The 20,399-nt window shown below is 36.4% G+C and overlaps 1 protein-coding gene across 1 annotated transcript in view; it reads right to left on the bottom strand.

The window, feature by feature from the left end:
• nbeaa (neurobeachin a) overlaps positions 1-20,399 on the bottom strand; it is a 560,854-nt gene that overhangs the window by 505,581 nt on the left and 34,874 nt on the right. Inside the window, exon 2 of the mRNA XM_052025565.1 lies at positions 323-554. Within this exon, the coding sequence (XP_051881525.1) occupies positions 323-554 (232 nt within the window). The remainder of the gene's footprint in view (positions 1-322; positions 555-20,399) is intronic.

The following is a 20,399-nucleotide window of genomic DNA, read 5'->3' on the forward strand; positions in this document are numbered from 1 at the left end:
AAATTATATGATTTTGGGGAAATTAAGAGATATGGCATTCATAGGAAAGTGGCACTCAAGCAAAAGATCAGCCATAATGTTATTGAATGGCAGAGCAGGCCCTGGGATTTAATAGTCTACTCCCTATACATTCTTAACCCACACTGCCATTTTTATTGAAAAACAATATACATCAAAATCTCCAAATTGTATTCAGCCAATTTACTTTTTCCAACCAAATGTTTGTTAATTAAACATAAAACTGTTACACCATTTTTAAATTTATTTGCCATTAGTATCATAGTTAGCAAAGTGTTATCAGTATATCTTACAGAATGCATACCTGCTATCATGTCATCCACTTTGCTCATCTTCAGTAGTACTTGCTCAATAAGGCCAACCTCTGTGCTTGCTTGAAGATTGCGTACACTCTTGCGTAGTATAGCTGTGAACATACTCCAAATCTCTGCCTGGCAGGTGACATCACAGTGTTCAAGAAGTTCAATCATGCATGCTATACTTTCTGCATCCTGAATAATGAAGTTAATTTCCAAATCAAACTCTCCGCCAACCAGCTGCCATGACAAAAGAGAAAAGAACAATAATTTTACTATTTTCGTCCTTTTAAATTATATTGTGCAATCTCAAAACATTTAAATCATGCAGCGTTTCCAAATATCTCAGGCCATGATATTCACAAAGTGATTTTTGCAAAAACTACTTCAGCATACAGTTCCATTAGTAGTGTTTATCCAGAAAATATGATTCTAGGAAGATTTTGTCCTTGATCGCCACCCCATTCCAAATTAACTAAATGAGTCATAGAAGCAGTAGACTTACTACAATTAGAATTAGTGTCCCTGCCTTAGGGAGGACAATATTAGCCTCTGTTCCCATTCCTGAACAAAAACTTACAGTAAGGATTGTTGATTAAAGTGCATGTGAACATTGGGGCTCAGCCCTGATGACTCTCAAATTATCTGTTAGGACTAACAATATAATGAAACTACATTTAAAAAATTGTCAAGAATATTTATTTTAAAAAAATCAAAATATTGCTGAAATCAATTTGCAGGAAAGGAGTGAAGGGACATAGTCCCAGGAACAAATACATATTAAGTTTTTCTTACAATAATAGTCTTCATATTGCAAGATCTGCAATATGAAATCTAAACAAAGCAAACTACAAAGATATGAAGCACAAGTTACCTTTGGGAGACCACAAAAGCTATGACAGTACACTACTAATGGCTAAAATTTAATGAATTAACACAGAGTTTGCAATGAATATATATCCCTTTAAGATACAAAAAACTAAAGAGAAAAGTGGACCAATCATGGCTAAAAAAATGTAATTTTAGATCAAAGAAAAGCCTTGTAATGGTGCCTAAAAGAGCAGTGAGCCCTAGGATTGGAAAATTTCAGAATGCAGCTAAGGAAGATCAAGAAAATAGGGAAGGAGCAAGAATAATACAAAAGTAATCTAATTAAAACAAAAACACTGTAAGGTTTTATGGATATGCAAAAAGGAAAAGATGAGCAAAACTTAACATGAGGCCCTTACAGGCAGAGGCAGGAAAGATTTTATTGAGGATTAAGGAAATGACAAAACAAAAATTAAGCAAATAAATACTGTCCTTCTTCATGGAAGGCAACAAAAAATCTCCCATAAATAACTGAAAAATAAGCAACTGAAAGAAATTTGCATTAGTTTCAAAATAAAAGCACTAGAGAAATTAATAGGACTAAAAGCCAAAAAATGTCCAGGATCTAATGACATGCACTCAAAGATCTTGTAAAAAGCAGCAATGGAGATAGTGAAAGCACTAGATGTCATCTTCCAAAATGCCATAGGTTCTAGAATACTTTCCACAAATTGGAAGGTAGCAAAGATAACCCCACTATTACAGGAACGAAAGATGAAGAAAATTCAACTGCAGACTAACTGGCTAATGTAAGTAATGTAGTTTAGAAAATGATAATTAGACTAATCAGTCAACAGGAGTTTATAAAGGAAAACTATTTCTGTGGTTCAGAAATGACTACCAGCCGACTGGTAAGTTATGACAGCAATCAAAGTTAATATCAGTTAATTAAAAGAAGTAGGTAGCAATGAATTAAGAGATATAAAAACTCATCAGACGCATCATCTACACCACAAATCAATAATCAAAAATTAGTTAATGGTGTCACAAACACATGAATGTTCTGTGACTTGATGTTCTAAGTCCAGTAAATATATAAAATACATGTGCAGAGCAATTAATATCATGGATTAGAAGCTAGGTCAAAGGAGGTCATTTTTGAAATCAGAAAGTAATGATATTCAGGGTCCAGGAATCATCAGATTAGGCTTGTTAGAAAAACAGAGGGCAAAATTTGCCCAGCAGGCTAAATCATATTCTCTATTAAGCCTTTGCATTCCTTGCGCAAGAGGAATGAAAAACCACAGCTGCCAAGCCAATCATTCCAATCCTTCCTCACTGACTCATCTTGCAAATACCTACAGTACAAATTTTAAACATTTTACTGCTGACACTTCCAAGAATGACCTTTTATGAATTGCACAGTACAGTAATAGACTTTGCCTGTTGCTACCATCTGTCTCACTCAGAAATCTCCAATCAGCCCATTTTGAAATGATGGAAGTTTAAAAAAAAAGTGATGGAACAACAAGTCAAGAATACAAGCTGGGTGACCAGGTGGCCATTTTAGCCAGCTGCCACCCCATTCCCTAAACATAGGGTTAAATCCAGGTTTACATTAATTTTAGGCACAGTGTGGACTGCCAAATGCCTGTGTTTAAATCATTCAGCAGGAGCCATGAGGTGAAAGATACCTAATTATGTTTATGGCAATAGATTGATAAACCCCACTATCGTCAACAAAAATGAGACATTACTTTGAAGAGGTTGTGAAATACTCGCTTCTTATTTACCAGAGCAAATTGCCACCCAACACAAAAATCACTAAGCAAATAGCAAAGTGGCCTGAAAGCAGAAAACGTGAATGACCAAAATTTGACTGAAAAACTTCGGTTACACAGCAGTCACAGAAATTGAAGTTTACCAATGCCTGCCATTTGGATGAATTTGGTATGACATTAGATAGGAAGGCTTAAGACAAGAAAGAGTAGATCAGAATTGCCACCCGACATTGGAAGAATTTAGACACAAGTATCTTCCACTGCTTGGAACTAGAATGGAAGTGAGTCATCCTCAACGTCACAGGACGGCCTAATAAGATAATCAGAATGAATATAGTATAAACTTGTCCGCAGTGGTCCACTGGAGACAGCTATAAAAATTTATCTTCTATTTGGTAAATTTCTGTGATTAAGTTGCACAAGGTCTAGAATAACCTAGACCAGAAAATATTTAGAGTGAATGTCAGAAAAAAAATTGCCAATAGACTTCAATCACCTCAGCAATGGATATAGCTGCAACAAATACTACATTTAACAATGTGGGGAGGCTTACCAAAGAGGATTAGAGGAGCAAACTGCTCATGATTCCCAATGACATTGACAGAAAACTCACCTCTCACCAGACCAACTGAATGTAGGGGACCATAAACTCAGGGGAGATGTTAGAGAAGAAGATTTATAACTACACAACACGCAATTACATATGAACATAAAATAGCCATTCATCTCCTATTCTGCTATCCGCAGAGATCACTGCTGGATCTTTGTCTTCATTCCATCCACCAATTTTCACTCAGATAGGTTGTTAATTAATCTCAAATTTAAATGTAATTCAGCTAATCTTTTCTCTGTTTTTTGTAAAAAAAAAAGTTCCATATTTCCATCACATTTGGTATGAAAGAGTACTCTTTTTTTAATTCTATGTTGAATAATCTAACCACTGATTTTGCAGTATGTCCTCCTGTCAACAGTGGAAAAAATTCTATCTATTCTGTTAATTTCTTTCAAAATCCTGAATAGCTTAATCAAATCAGCACTTAACATTTTGATATTCCAGTGAACAAGATCTTAGTTTATGTAAACTCTCATCACAATTTAAACCTTGGAGCAGTGTCAAAATTCTGCTGAACTTATACAGAATACCTTATAAATTAGAATACCCTGACCAGGTGTGGTCAAACTCAGGCTTTTTACAGCTACAGCAAAGCTCCTTTTCTTCTATTTTCTAACAGAAAGCCTAAATGGTAATAGCTTCCATGAAAGAAAACCCAGTAAACTGTAGATATAGTAACTATTTTTACATATTATTTTTAAATGTTCATATCATGTAACTGCCTTCAATTCAGATACATTTATGATGCACAATATGAAAGCAATTTATTTTTCTGCATTGTTAAATGCGATATAGCACCATTTTTAAAAGAAAATGTTGAACTTCATACTTTAGATACTTTAGATATTTTTTTACATTATCAAGACTTTCAGAGTTTGATGAAAGAATTGCTTTTGAATGATCTCTAACATAACTACAATCTGTCTCATTTTCCCTCATTGCAACCTTTAACTATTTATAATATTTGTCTTCAATGGATTAGGCATACCAATCAGAAGCCTAATCAGATCAATTCCTGAATTATTTTACTTAATTCCTCATGAAAGAAGCCATTCAGCTTCAGACTAGAAGGAAATGCTGCAAAGATTTTTGCTGAGTTGGCTCATCAATGAGTTCCTAGCAACGTACCCACACATGGACAATCCACTCATGTGATTTGGTTTTAAAAGAATATGGCAAGCCCGTTTCTAGAATATTTTTGCATAACAAAGTGAATGTAACACATTACAGAATAGACTGAAGTTCAATAAAAATCTTGCCAAAACTTGACAATACAGCTATCACGTTAGAATGGTGAGAAGCTGTTTTTGAAGGGTAAATTCTGAGAAACTATTCTCATTCCACCCCCCCCCCCACCCCCCGCCGTTCACAATCAGGTGGGGAAACAAATAAAATTTGGACGAAAGGCATGAGAGTGATGTGGAGAATAGATTTTTTAAACCAGTCAGTAGTTAGGATCTGGAACCCACTATCTTTAAGGGTGTTGGAAACTGAATCAATGTCTTCAAAAGGCACTTGAGAGAATAATTTGCAGGAAAAGAATAAGAGAATAAGGAAAACAGGATTGCTCTAGGAATAGCTGAAATGGACTTCATAACCGAAAAACTGTCCTGTGCTGTAATTGATCTTTGATCCCACACTATGTCACTTTTATACTTCTGCATAACTTGTACTACATTGTTGAATAAGTGTTACTTTAATCAACAATAACAACAAAAATATTATTCAGCAAAGTTAATGTACATCAGTCTGTACGTATTACTTTAATGTTATGATATGCAAACTAAATCACACTGCACAGAAGGATTTTTGAAAAGCACAAAAACTCACTTTTTTTATTGTCGAAGTTAGGATTTAACATTCCACAGATTGATAAGGGCTTTAGTATATTTTCTTAAATGTGATTAAAATCTTAAATAAAAAATACCATTTGAGATTCTGAATAAATCTCTCAATATTTAGGCAGGGAATCATCCAAAGCATGTCTGGTAAGGATTACTCAAATACTTCAAATTATTCAAAGTTCCTATTATGAAACCAATATCAAATGACAAATTCATTATAGTTCAATGCGAGACTTCAGGAAATGTTGCTATTTACATCGGATGTTGGCTATTTATTATATAAATATCTTAAGTTGGCATGTAACGTCTGCCAATTTCTTTCCAGTAGATTCCACATTAAAAGTTATATATTAATGATACTACAGATCTTCCATTGTCATTGGGCAGTTTACTCGGGCAATTTCCAACATATATGGAGACATAAACAGGCACAGTTGAAATATATCAAACATAAGAGCATAATGTATGCCTTTAAAATAGTTATTGATGTTTAAACTAATTATTCTATGTCTAATTCTATGTAATCCTGATACCAGGCTTGGTCTTTACTCCCACAGGAGATCAACGAATTGTAAATGAAATTTTAGTAACAAATATTTTTAGCCCAACTCCTTTTCACATTGACCCAAGAACTCACCATAACCTGAGGCAACACTGAGCTTCCTCAATGACATATCTGCACTCCATTCAACAATGATTTTTAATCTGCTAAATCTTCAATGCCAACCCAACACCTTTAGTCACTGAGAAGCCTTATCAATGAGTTCCTAACAACGTACTCACACACGTATAATCCACCTCTATCCAAATGAAAAAGTTGGTTATACTGAAAAACATTGTTAATTAAATTATATATGTGAGGACATTACTTGGAACCTTAAGACAGCTATAAGAAATGTAAATGTACATGTTAATCCTCCTTATCCTTGACGACAGATCATGCGCAAAAGAGATAATCCAGCAACTCAGCAAGATTACTTTGGCGTGACCCTTCATTTCTATATTTAAATATACAGATCAATAGACTGGTGTCTTGATCTATTATGTCATATTATAAATAGAGATCAATATACTTATTCCTCTTCTTCCCTTATATTCTATTTCTGGGTAGATCAATCAAAAAATTAATATTTCATTTACATCTGAAACTTCAACTGTTCAATATAACTTGGATGGACAGATGTATTATAATAAAATTCAACAACATCTATCAACATTTTACACTTTCCTTACTACCAATAGCAGTATTGTATGCAACCCTGGTGAATACTCAGTTTTCCTATTTCGCAAGAAAAAATGACATTATGATCAATTTGAACAACACAAGTACCATTTTAAAACTACATCATATTTAGAAACCAAGGCTGTAAGCAAAGTGCAATGGCAAAAAGGCAAATATCGTCCTAAAGGAATACTCTGCATTGGTCTTCATGGAAGAGAGAATGATGCTCATATTAAGTGATCTAACATCTTTAAACATGGATTCATCCTCAGGCCTAGATAAAATATATCCAATGCTTTAAAAGAAGTAAAGGAGGAAATAATACAGGCTCTGGCTATCATTGTTTTTAATCTGCTGTGACTACAGGCATGAAAGACTGGAAGATTGCTAATATGTTATCTTTGTTTCAAGAGAGAAGGGGCATACTACACAACTACAGACTAGCCAGCCCAATATCAGTGATGAGCAAATTACCAGAAAATACTATATCTGTATCAACAGAGCCACAGGTTAATCATGGGGAAATCAGCATAAATTTATTAAGAGCAGGTTCTATCTAACGATTGAATCTTTGATGAGGTAAAAAGGTCAAATAAAAATGCATTTTATGTCACCTAGAGAAGCAAGGAATATGGTGCAGGAAAGTGGCAGTGATGGAAAAGATCACCCATGATCTTAATAAATAGTGGGGCAGGCACAAGCGGTGAATAGCTACTCCTTCTTCCATCTTTTGCAAACTCCCAGGTGGCAAATTGTCAGGAAAATAAATCCATAAATGTGTCCATAGAAAAAGAAAAGGGAAACTATAAAGTTTAATTGAAAACTGGCTCAGTGACAGAAAAATGTGATGGTCAAAAGGAGACAATAACTGAAGGGCTTCATGCACTGAGGTTCAACAAGGCTCAGAAGTAGATTCCTTGCTCTTCATAGCAAATATTAATGATGTGAAGTTGAATGTGGAGGAGATGATGCCATGAAATGTTATAGATCAGGTTGCTATTTGGTGCATGTCCCTTTAAAATGTAGTACAGTAGAGTAGTAGCGTGTGTGTGGTGTTGTCACGTGTTGACGTTGTTGCCCAGTGAGTCAGTGAGGGGGAGGGGGGGGGGAGGAAGAGAGAGAGAGAGAGAGAGAGAGAGAGAGAGAATGAATGACTGCTGGTCTCTGTATCGATGGATGAAGAACAATAACTGTGTCTGTCACTACAATCCACGTATGGATTTTTGGAGCAATCCAGTGGAGTCCACTTTTTCGCTAACCTGTTGAAGGAAACAGGTATTTCTGTGGGCAGCCACGTCTTGAATGCCTTTCGGGGTGGCAGATACTTTGGAACAAAGCACTGGAGATCATCAGTGATTGAGGTGTCGTATGTGTTCCATCATGAAACATTTGGATTTTGTAATTTCTCTCTATTCTCTCTCTACATTTTCTCTTCATTCAATGGTGGTTTTGCAGAAGCCTTTACTCACGTTTCACCTTATGACTTGCTGAACTGAACTTTGAGAACTATTCCTAGACTTGGAGTTTGGGAATTTGCCACACACACACACTTTGAGTTTAGTTTTGGGGATTATATTTGATATCTAACATTTTACTTTTCTTATCATTACAAGTAGTTATTAATAAAACAGTTTTTAACACTTGTACATGACTCAGTGTGTTTCTATTGTTGCTGGTAGGTAACAGAAAGTTGGTAGCATGGCTTATGGCAAGAAAGAAAGCTGTAAGCTTCATGAAGATAGCATAGAAGCGCAGTGGGGCAGCACAGTGGTTAGCTCTGCTGCCTCAAACTAGGTTTTATCCTGATCTTGGGTACTCTGTGTGTGGAGTTTGCATATTCTTCCTGTGACAGTGTAGGTTCCCCCTGGTCCACCAGTTCCCTCCAACGTGCCAAAGATGTGCTGGTTAGTAGGCTAATTGGCTACTGTAATTTGCCTCTACTGCATGTGAATGACAGGGGAAAGGTGGGGTTGGGGAGTGGGGGTTGGTGGGGTTGTGACAGGAAAATTGGGAATAATGGAGATGAATGATAGACGGTCGGAGTGGACATTATGGGCAAGAGGCCTGTTTCTGTTCAATATGACTCTATACTTCTATATCAATGGACTGGCTAAATGGATAAGAAAGTGGCAAATGAACTCAATCAGCAGAAATGAAAGAAAATACATTTGAGAAGAGCAAACAATACAAGGGAATACAAGCTAAATGATAGGATACTATGTATAGACAAGCAGAAGGATCTTGGAGTAGATGGAGGGGCTGTAAAGTATAGATTAAATGTAAAAGAAATGTAATAGTGAACAAGAGAAATGTCTTTACATTGTGAAGCTATGGAATTCACTTCCGGAACAGATAAATGAGGCTAAAGCTAAGTCAATATCCAAGATTAGACTTGATAGACAGATGAAAGGAAAAGTGGATGAAGGAACATGCAATAAGGTCTATTTACTCACCTACAGGGCGAATACCAGCATGGATTGTTTAGGCAAAATATTCAGATGATGTGGTGCAACTTTAATTGACCTGACTGTGATTGAGTTAGTACAACAGAATACAACAATAACAATGTTAGATTTGGGGTCCCACAACAATTCAAAAAACTAATAGTACAGCAGACAGAAAACCAACTGGAATAAACTGATCAACAATCTTACACAGTGCACTGACAAGGAAAATGAACTCTACAGTGAACATAATTCCAAAAAAAAGTTAGCTGCTTTATGTAGCAAATGCTACCGAGGCTCTAATAATCTGATTCTAAATGATGTAATTACCGACTTAGATAATAGGTTTATGCAGTATAACACTTTCTGAACACATTTTACTTAGTGAAAATACAGAGCTTACAACATCTTTAATAAGAATAACAAAAACCCTTCTTATGCCACAACAACACATTTGTGGAGAAAAGACTTCAACAGATTCCAGTAAAGAAAAGAAAGGAAACAGTAATAAACCTAATCATAACATCAATCCACACATCAGCAAGGTAAAAAAAAATTAACCAAAAATTAGTGTGCAAAGCTGAGTTATATATCTGCATTACAATAGCATAATTCCTACAAGTCATCTCTAAAATCAACTCCTTCATTTTAAAAAAACACAACAAAAGCAAATTATTCCATATTTCGAGTCAACGAGTATTTCAAGAACAAAAATTAATCAATTTTTGGCACTCAGGAAATAAAGAGATACAGGATAGATCAGTAAAGTGGAGCAGTGGCAAAAAATCAGCCAGGATCAAAGGACTATAGGTCTATACCAATCCTTATTTCTTACATTATGTTTAATAATCTTTGTTCTGAATAATAAAATAGGCTCTTTAAACTTATTTATACAGCATGGTAACAGGCCTACCAGCCCAATGAGCCCGTGCCCGCCCAATTACACCCATGTTAACCTACTAATCCGTACGTCTTTGGAATGTGAGAGGAAACTGGAGCACCCAGAGGAAATCCATGCAGTCACGGGGAGAACATACAAACTCCTTACAGACAGCGACAGGAATTGAACACCGATCGCTGGCGCTGTAATTGCATTACACTAACTGCTGCACTACCGTGCCGCCAGAATGTTAAATGATCAATACAATTCTGACTGCATTCTCAACTGAAAATTGCCAGACCAGAGGCGCTAATGACATGAAAACTTACAATAACAAGTTTTTATATTGAACTTCTTAACTACATAAACTTTGCAAATGCTTTTAATGTCAATTAAAAAGTAAGTAGACAGAAAGACAGAAGTTAATGTAGCTAACTAATCCCTTTTGTGAACAAAATGAGTAAAGGCAATTTAAATTAAATTGTACTATTTGAAGTCGAGGTAGGAACAGAGATAATATTTATAAGAAACGTCTGAAGATGGCTGGTCAAGTTTAAATAAAGAATCTAAATAAAGTATGCTAGAACGCAAAGGCAAGGAAGTTATGATGAACCCTGAGATAGAATACATATTCAATTCTGAGCACCACACTTCAGGAAGGATGTCAAAGTCATGGCTAAACTGCAGAAATTTACAAAAATGCCATCAGGAATGGAAGCATTTAAGCCATGTGAAGTCTAGAGATGCTAGGATATTACTTCTTGGAAGCTGAAAGGGGGATGAAAGTAGTTTTTAAAATTGAGGAGTTTTGATGGACTTGATAGGTAGAAACTTTTAACTCAGACAATCAATAGAACAGGCAAAAAAGCCGGAAAGGAAATGAAAAGAATGTGTGTTTTTTCACAAAACAAGCTATTATGATCAATGATATATTTCAAAGGTGTACAATTAACTAGAAACATACCAACTTCAGCATTAAGCATCAAGGAACTGTTTAGCATGTTTCTTTCAAAATTACTCAAAAAATTAGATTTTAAGCTTCCAATTCAAAACTAGTACAAATATAAAGTGTGTGACTGAATAACACAGATATAATAAACCAATGACTGCTTTGGGCCATGATCAGAGATTTGCACATTTTTGTGGGGCAAAATTACACCTCCTGGTCTTCCACTCCAAGCTCAGATTGTGAGTGGGGCTGAAGGTGGGGCCTGGGGACATAGATATGTAAGTCTGGTGCAGTGCCACTAAGACCATGTTGTCCTCAGAGTCCCCAACAATGGGCAACCCCAGAACATTATACTCCAGGTTCCCCTGCATTGCTCCAGAAATAAGTTGCACTGGGAGTGACATCTCATGTGCTGCCCCACCTCAGGAATTATGTCTGGATCACAAGGGAAACTGACAATAGGACATGCCTGATCAAATTTACCAAGTGACAAGCTCCAAAAATGGTCATGATCACATTTCACTTCTTTAAAAAAAATCAACTACAAAGACAGAGTTATGCAATTGAATTGCCAAGCAATAAGTCCTATCATTTCAAGTACCTTGAAGGCTCTCAGGCTCAAAATAGTATGTATTTCTTTAGCTTAAGCTTATGGAGTACCACATCAGAAATGCAGTGCTCCTGAATGTTTTGTTTGTGCAAGAATTTTGGTTGGTTTATTCCATTTGTTCTCCCCTTACTCTGTTTATTTTGAATTGTGATGGAATTTTTTAAAAAATCTTGCCTTGTTGTTCAGTCACAAACCTGCTGCTCTGTATTCTTCAGATTCCCAAACACAAATTGAAATTTTAGACTTCAAGGTTCATTATGACTATTGCTATCATTATGGCCTATATAAAATACATCAACCTTAAAAGATGGAAACGATTCCATCCCATTAGTCATAGAAGTTGTCCTACTCATTTAACCTGCTCCCAGATTCATTAACCCTCACTTATTTTATCTACCTGCCCAATCTAATCATGAACATTTCAAAGTTTGGTCTGACTCACTAACATTATCAATGAATTTTTCGAGCCTCACAACTTCATGCAAAGTATTTCCTCTTGCTCTGCTCCAAGTACATTACATGCAATATGTGTCTTATAGACCTCTAATTGCTGAAAACATTTCTTTTTATCAGCGTAGCCCTCTCATTTCACAAGTATTGGTATCTCTATCACAATGGCATCCTAACAAAGCAGTCATAATTTTTCAAGTATTTGTATTTGGACAAGACTACTACATTGTCCAAAGCTTAACCATAACATACCAAATCAAAACAAGCAAGCACTAACCAAAGTCATAAAGCATGAAAAACAACAAAATCTGCTTCCCAACCATTATAAACTTGTGACTCAATAGTCATTCAGGTCAAACAAGGTTATATCAAAATAGGTATGAGCCTAGAAATTGCTTTACCACATTTTAATAGCATCAAAACAGTACTACATGTCACCCCAACACTATTTGTTAAAGTTCAACAAAGATCACAATATTCAGTGGTGAGGGTCATTGAACAGCTTTGCAGGTTTCCTTGTATACTGGTATCAATTTCAGTATATCACTGTCTATCTACTGCAATTATTTGCAGCTGCCATTATTTTAGCTGAGCAATTGCAAACTCTTAGAGGGATGTAAAACAAAACCAGAGCATACTTCTAGCTACCAAGCCCTAAGCAGCAAACTGTGAGATGTAGCAGAGATTAGCATCACTAGCCTGAATGATCCCAAGGCCTGGAAAGCAAGTGTGACCATAATCTTGATCTGCACAGGTAAAACAGTGCAGGAGCACAACAGTCTATCTTTGGTCACAGTTCTCAGTAAGGAAAAAGAGTGTAGCTCTAGTTTTGGCCTATACACATCATTGTTTCAGGAGAGGTTAGTAAAAGCTGGTTGTTCTGTGAGTAAATAAGGACAGTTCTTTTTTCAGACCAGTGAGAATGAAAATCAAACTGGAGACAAAGCTTGGGTGTTGAAGATATTTGGCACAAATGAAATACTTAAGTCAGGAATTAAAATTCCTGGTGGACAGAATATTGCCCAACTCTTAGTTAAACCAAATTTCTATTGCAAACACTTTTTTTGGTATTGGTTTATTATTGTCACTTGTACTGAGGTACAGTGAAAAGCTTGTCTTACAAACTGATCATACAGGTCAATTCATTACACAGTGCAGTTACATTGAGTCAGTACAGAGTGCATTGATGTAGTACAGGTAAAAACAATAACCGTACAGAGTAAAGTGTCACAGCTACAAAGAAAGTGCAGTGCAATAAGGTGCGAGGTCACAAGGTAGATTGTGAACAACAAGGTAGATCAAAGGGATTTCTAGGCCACAAACTTAGAAAATGTATTTGACTACAACCTTTGTGTTTGTAATACACTATCCCCTTTCTCTGCATCTTAAATCTTATTATACAACTCTCCCTGGACTGATGAAAAAAAAAATCAACCAAATATCAACCGCTTCCATCTTCATAAAAGTTGACTGACCTGTGGAGTACTTCCACATTTTTGTTTTAATTTCGGGAATTTCAAATTCCAGTTTTTAGGTTTTGTGATTGTATACCATAACACAGGGGCTTTTATTGCAAGGTATTTAAACATAGCTGTATATTGTTCATCAGATTGTGAAAGACAGCAACTTTATTATTCTCATTCAAATTCATGTAGACAAGCAGTAAATTTCTCCTTGTATTATTATTATTATTATTGTATTATCGTTAAATTTATCAATTTAGAAATTGAATCCTTCACCTTTCCCCACCACTGTATGTGACACTGAGTTTGTAATCATCAGTAAAGCAATACTACTCGAACACTTTAAACAAAGCTCCCACAAACACAAGGCAATCCCTGTAGCGAGAACTTGCCCTTTTCCAGCTTTTGTCAGGCATTGGTTCAAGGAGGTCCCTGGCATCAAGCAGCTTTAATGTCAATGTTGAAGAGTCATTCACACCAAATAATTCCTGCATTTTCACACAGCATTCCAGAAAAGCAGCAAGCACATTTTTAGTTAACTTTGTTAAGATTATAGTTTGCTGAATAAAATGTTCAAATATACATTAATGATTACAATAATTGAAAAAACAAACTTACATAAAATATATTTTAAACTTTATTTTTTGAAATATTATGCAACAGATTTACAATACATTTATTATTATATAGATTTATAATATATTTTCTTTAGTTCCAGGTAATTTTCTAAACATTGATTACATTTCATTAATCACTAAAGACACACTTAAACCTCTTGTAACAAAGAATAGATTTGTCAAGATTTTTAAGAATATAACCCAAGAACCAGAAGAATTGGGCATTCTACAAGATCCATTCTCTCTCAGGATATCCATGTCCTTTTAACCCTATTGTATATAAAAATCTATCAATCTTGATCTTTAATATATTCAATGAATGAGCCTCCACAGTTCTTTTTGTACAGAATTTCGAAGATTCATTATCCTGTGGATAAAGAAATATTTTCTCATCTGTCTTTAAAACGGACAATTTTGATACAGTAGTGCTGGGTTATTTATCACATTCATGCACACACAAAAAAATGTCACTTGTGACTTTGATAACAACGGTTTCACTTATGTGGCTTGAAATGAAAACTGATTAGTGATTCCAACATGAAGTTGAAAGAGAGATAAACACAGCTTTTGAAAATGACTTGAGAATTTTGGTGAGGAAACGGATATTGGAGACAAGTGGCAGTTGCCTGGTAAGAGGAAGAAAGGGTTCTTTTGTAAGTAGTAAGTGCGCAATGATCTGTCTGACAAGTTGAAGGGTACGAGTGAAGAAAGAAAGGTTGACAAAACTAACTGCCAAGGAAGGAAGTTTAACAGTTTGGTGGTAATACCACTGAGACAGTAAATGGACACAATGGACTCAGAGGGCTTGATGGAAATGGAGAGAAATGTGCATGTTCAAAATTAGTGTGTGACAGATGATCATCAAAAAGTCAACAATTAAATAATTCTGAAACTTCAGTTTAGCAGATAAGATACAATTCTCCAAACTATATCATGCAATATTAGAGTTGAAAATGTCCATTGCTTCTTTACCTAGCTCCACGTTGTTCTAAAAGCTTTAATTTTTGGTGATGCTTTAATGCTCACAGCTGGTGAAAATCTTTGCAGTTACCTCAGAACAGATGGCAGGGATCAACTGCTGTGTGTGATTTCATTATTCCATCCATGTATGCACACAATAACAGTCATTCTCTTACTTATCTTGCTACTGCACCCTGTGCCTATTGAGAACAGTGCAGTAAGTTAAGCAGCACATACCAAAAACACATGTTCCATCAATGCCACAAATAGAGAAGCAAAGGACTGCAGATGCTGGAATCTAGATGAAAAACACTATGATGCTGGAGGAACTCAGCAAGCCAGGCAGCAAACCTGCAGCCTAATGCCATAAACATTGAATTCTCCCACTTTAAGTAATCCCACACCCACCCCCCAACCATGCTTCTTTTCTTCCCTTTCCTAGCCTCTCTCTCTTTTTTTCTACCCCCCCCCCTTTTCTCTACTTACCTTTAACCCATCCCCCGGTGGATCTGCTCTTCCCTCCTCCCCCGCACCTGCCTATCACTTTCTCTTACCTGCATCTTCCTATCATCACCTTGTGCCCACCCCGCCTCCCCTCTTTTGTCCACCTATCACTGCTCTGCTTTTCCCTCCTACATATCGGGCTTCCCCCCTTTTCATATCTTCAGTCCTGAAGAAGGGTCCTGACCCAAAACCTTGACCGCCTGTTTTTCTCCATGGATGCTGCCTAGCCTGCTGAGTTCCTGCAGCATCATAGTGTTTTTCATTAATGCCACAAATACCGTGTCTTCACAATTCCATTGTTAAACACCTCTAATTCTCAAACCTTAAGATTACTTTGAAACCCATCTTTTTTTCAATAAACTTCTATTTACCATTTTTAATCCCTTTAGCTCAGCATCTATTCCACTCTCTGCTCATGTCATTGTAAAGTGTTTGGATTAAAGGTTTTAGTTAAACCCATCAGCATATTAAAAATTTGTCTAAATAATCTTACGTCAAGTGCCGAGGTCAAATTATTTTCTCGATTATTTAGGTTAAATTCTATCAAGATTCTCACGGTTTTATAGCTCTTTGACTTTTCATGCACATAAAAGTAATACAACTATATGAACTTTTTAAAGCCATGTCTTGTTTCAAAGAAGTTGCAATCTTCTTTGAAGGAAAACCCCAAAATGCATGAATGTTTCTGGAAAGCCATTGATAAAATTTTTTTTGAAAGGTTGTAATGCAAGCTTCAGATGTTGGACATCCCAGTAAAACTGAAGCAGAATTAAGAGAAAGCCATAGACAATGTCACGATGTTAGCTGAGAAGATGCAGATTGAAATGCCGATGGAATTAATGTTGTGGTTCCCGACTATTTCTAATTTTGTATCAAGAGTGACGAGATTTCCAAATAGTGAAGTCTAATGTAATATCCAACAACAAAAAAATCTGAATAAATGCATAACTAACCAGAACCATGTTTGGTAATATTCAATGCTTAGCAAAAGAACAGCAAGAAAGTGATCAAAGTAGCTATGGCAATTGTCTTGTCCAATTATTGCAGAATGAGCAAAATGCTCAATTCTAATCCCAGAATCAGTAAATTATAAATCTGTGGACCTTATTCTTAATCATCAGAGGCAGAAAATGAGAAAGCAAGTAATTTTTAAGTTGCAGAGGGTAGGGAAGGGATGAATAGGACTAAGGGAGTATCTCTAATGAGGTGATGCCACGGTTGCCATGGTGATAAACTGTTGATGAACAGCCATCATCTAACTTTCTGCAACTTAAACAAACTCGGTTTTCTCTCTTTCCTGATTCTGATGAAACGTCTTCAACCTGAAATGTTAACTCTGCTTCTTTTTCCACAGATGCTGCCTGACCTGCCATGTTTTTACAGCATTTTCAGTTTTTACTTAAAAGGAAACAGTCCACATATTCAAATGTATTTGTAGTCTAAACACCTATAATTACGTAATTAACCACATTAGGTGGTCAAAATTGTTTGTAAGAATAACTATACTTGGGTATTTTTTCAAGCAAGTTCATTTCAGAAAATATTAGAAAAAAACTAATGATTCTTTGCCACAAGTACTTCGGCCATAATTCATCATCTGATTTTGTTTTGAGTAATTACTTACAGGAGTAGCATAAACACCATGTCCAGGAATCTGATTGAGCATTCTCAATTTTAATATTCTCATCAATTTTTTAATTCCCTATATGGTCTTGCCCTTTGGTATTTCCAACCCTATAAGCTTCCAAGCAATTCTAGCCCTGGAATTTCCTAATTTTAATGGTTCCATCGATGGCAGCTTTATCTTCAACTGCCAAGTCACAGACTCTGGAAGTCCCTCCCAAAATCTCTCTGCATCCTACACCTCTTCCCTCTGTTACGGACTCAGTGAAAGTCCCTTTAAGATAGAGAGTGTGTGTGTATGTGTGTGTGGGGCGTGCTTACGTCAATAGAAGATAAAGGACGTAATGACGTTGTTGAAGAGGTCAGAAGGAGAAGGAGAGAGAGAGAGAGAAGGGAGAGAGACACCAGCCTGCTTGTTTTCTCTATCGATGGATGAGAAACAATAACTGTGTTTGCCACTGAAATCCATGTGTGGAAGTTGGAAGTAATCCGGTGGAGTTCACTTTGTTGCTGACCTGTAGAAGGAAACAGGTATTTGTGTGTGGACGACCACGGTTCGGATGCTTTTCGGGGTGAGGAAGTCACTACCGAGTAAACACTGAAGTGTCGTTTGGGTTCCATCGTGGAACATTTGGATTTCGTATTTACTCTCTCTATGTTCCTCTACATCTACGTCTTCTGACAACGGTGGTTGTTGAAGAAACCCTTGCTCATGTTTCACCTTATGGCTTGCGGAACTGAACTTTAAGAACCATTCCGGAACTTGGAGTTTGGGACTTTGTCACACACACACACGACGAGTTTAGTTTTGGGGTTAACGTTCGAGGTTTAACATTTTTGAATTCTAACATACTAACATTTTTACTTTTATTTTACGTATTATCATAAGTAGTGATTAATAAAATAGTTTTTAAACACTGAATCATGCTCAGTGTGTTTCTTTTGTTGCTGGTTCGTGACACCTCCAAGAAGTTCCTTAAAACCTAACTTGGACCAACCTTTTTAACACTTGCCTTAATGTTGTCAAATGAAGTTTTCCAGAAATATTTTTGACAGAAATTGCTCCTGGGAGGCATTCTGAAGCTATTTTGCAATTTTAAAGGCATTGTAACATTTGAAAGTTATTGAATTTTTGTAAGATATGCTTAAACAACAATTCTGCTAAGAAAATGAAACAATGAAAGGTTAAGGCCAATGTGTGAAAGGTAAGGACATCATGTCCAAGAAATCCTGGATGCCAAGGGAATTATTGAGGACTGGATATTTTATTTTGAAAGCATGTGGCAGGGATAGAGACCTGAAAACAGGAAAGACCTTCTGTGTAGGCTGGGGTGGGGAAGGGGGTATTATTTGGAGGGCAAAGAGGGGGGTCACAAAATATCACTGGCAGACAAAATTAAGGTCCGTAAATAGAATAAGCTGCCAGAAGAAATGGCTGAGGAAGGAACATTAACAACATTTAAAAGACACTTGGACAGGTTTATACATAGGAAAGGTTTAGAGAGATATGGGCCAAATGGGACGAGCTTAGATGGGTATGGACCAGTTGAGCCAAAGGGCCTATTTACCTGCAGAATGGCTCTATGACTTTAACTTCCCCAGGGCCTGCTGAGATATATCCCAGTAAGAAAAGAAAGAAAAGTAGTAAGAAAAGAAATTGCTGGGGATCTGACAGTGATCTTTAAATTTTTGCTGGGCATAAGGGATGTGCCAGGTTACTGGAGGACATCAAATATGGTACCTTCATTCAAGAAGTTCAGCAAGGATAAACCGAATAATTTCAATTTGCAGGAGTGACCCTGTGCTTCTGTTTGCCTGTCTTTAATTCACCATACCACTCCCACTCTGACCTTTCTGTCTGTGGCCTCCTGCACTGTTATGAGGGCCAATGCATGCCTGAGGAACAACACCTCATCTTCCTTCAGGAATAAATATTGAATTCTCAAATTTTAGTATCTCACTCTTCCTTTCTGTCTGTATCAGAAATGGCCACCTCTGCTTTGGCTCAGTTTTTTTTCTATTTGTATAATAGGATCTGCTGGGCATGGCCCATAGCTTTGCAACTAGCAACATGTTACACAGACAAAGCTTAATCTGATCCTAATTACTAATTAACTGTGATATTTATACATTTGACCTTATCCTATCAGAAGTACTCCCTTTGTTCTATCCATCCCTCCTCAATCTTCTCTGCAAAACTAATTTATTTTCTCTTTCTCAGACCTCAAACTATTTTCCTTACCGCAGATACTGCATGACCTTCTGAATATTTCCAGCATTTTCTGTTGTTATTTCATATTTCCAGCAACTACAATTTTTTTTTTCCCCATTTTCAATGGTAGGCCTAATGTCAGTGGTAGAGAAGTAATTGGAAAAAATTGAGGGATAGGCTTAATCTAAACTTGGAAAGGTAGAGGTGAATCAAAGAAAGTCAATGTGGCTTTGTTTGGGGAAGGTCCTATGTACCAATGTAACAAATATGATTGAATTTTTCACATAAGTAACAAAATATACCAATGAGGGCAATATAATTGAGGTAGTCTGCAGATCCAAAAAGTTAAAGCTTATGGGATCCAAGACAGGATGGCAAATTAGATCCAAAATTGGTTTGGTAATAGGAGATGGAGGGTGATAGTGGAGGGTTGTTTTTGTGATTGGAAGCCTATGACCAATGGTGTACCTCAGGATTAGGGCTGGACATTTCGTGTTTATTATATTTATAAACAATTTGCTTTTGAATGTAGGAGATATAATTAACAAGTTTGCAAATTACTCATATATTGGTGGTGTTAACAGTGTTGAGGATAGTCTTGATGTTCATCAGTTGGTAATATATGCAGAGCAAAAGCAGATGGAATTTAATCCAGATAAATGATGCACTTTGGGAGGACTATTCCTACCACTAGAGTAGGACTGTTAGTATGTCTTGCTAGGGTAGGACATAAATGGTAGAGCTCTAGGGAATATTGAGGAACAGAGGGACCTTAGTGTACGGGTCCAAGGTTCCTTGAAGGTGGTGGCAAAAGTGATGAAGTAGTACACAGGATACTTGCCCTAATTAGCCCAGTCATTAATTATAAGAGCAGGGAAGTTATGGTACAACTTTATAAAGTATTGGTTTATTATTGTCACTTATACTGAGGTACAGTGAAAAGCTTGTCTTACAAACTGATCGTACAGGTCAATTCATTACACAGTGCAGTTACATTGAATTAGTACAGAGTGCATTGAAGTAGTACAGGTAAAAACAATAACAGTACAGAGTAAAGTGTCACAGCTAACTGTGAACAGCTCTGGCCACTGCACTATAGGGCA

Source organism: Pristis pectinata, chromosome 11, assembly GCF_009764475.1.
Source record: "Pristis pectinata isolate sPriPec2 chromosome 11, sPriPec2.1.pri, whole genome shotgun sequence".
Taxonomy (NCBI): domain Eukaryota; kingdom Metazoa; phylum Chordata; class Chondrichthyes; order Rhinopristiformes; family Pristidae; genus Pristis; species Pristis pectinata.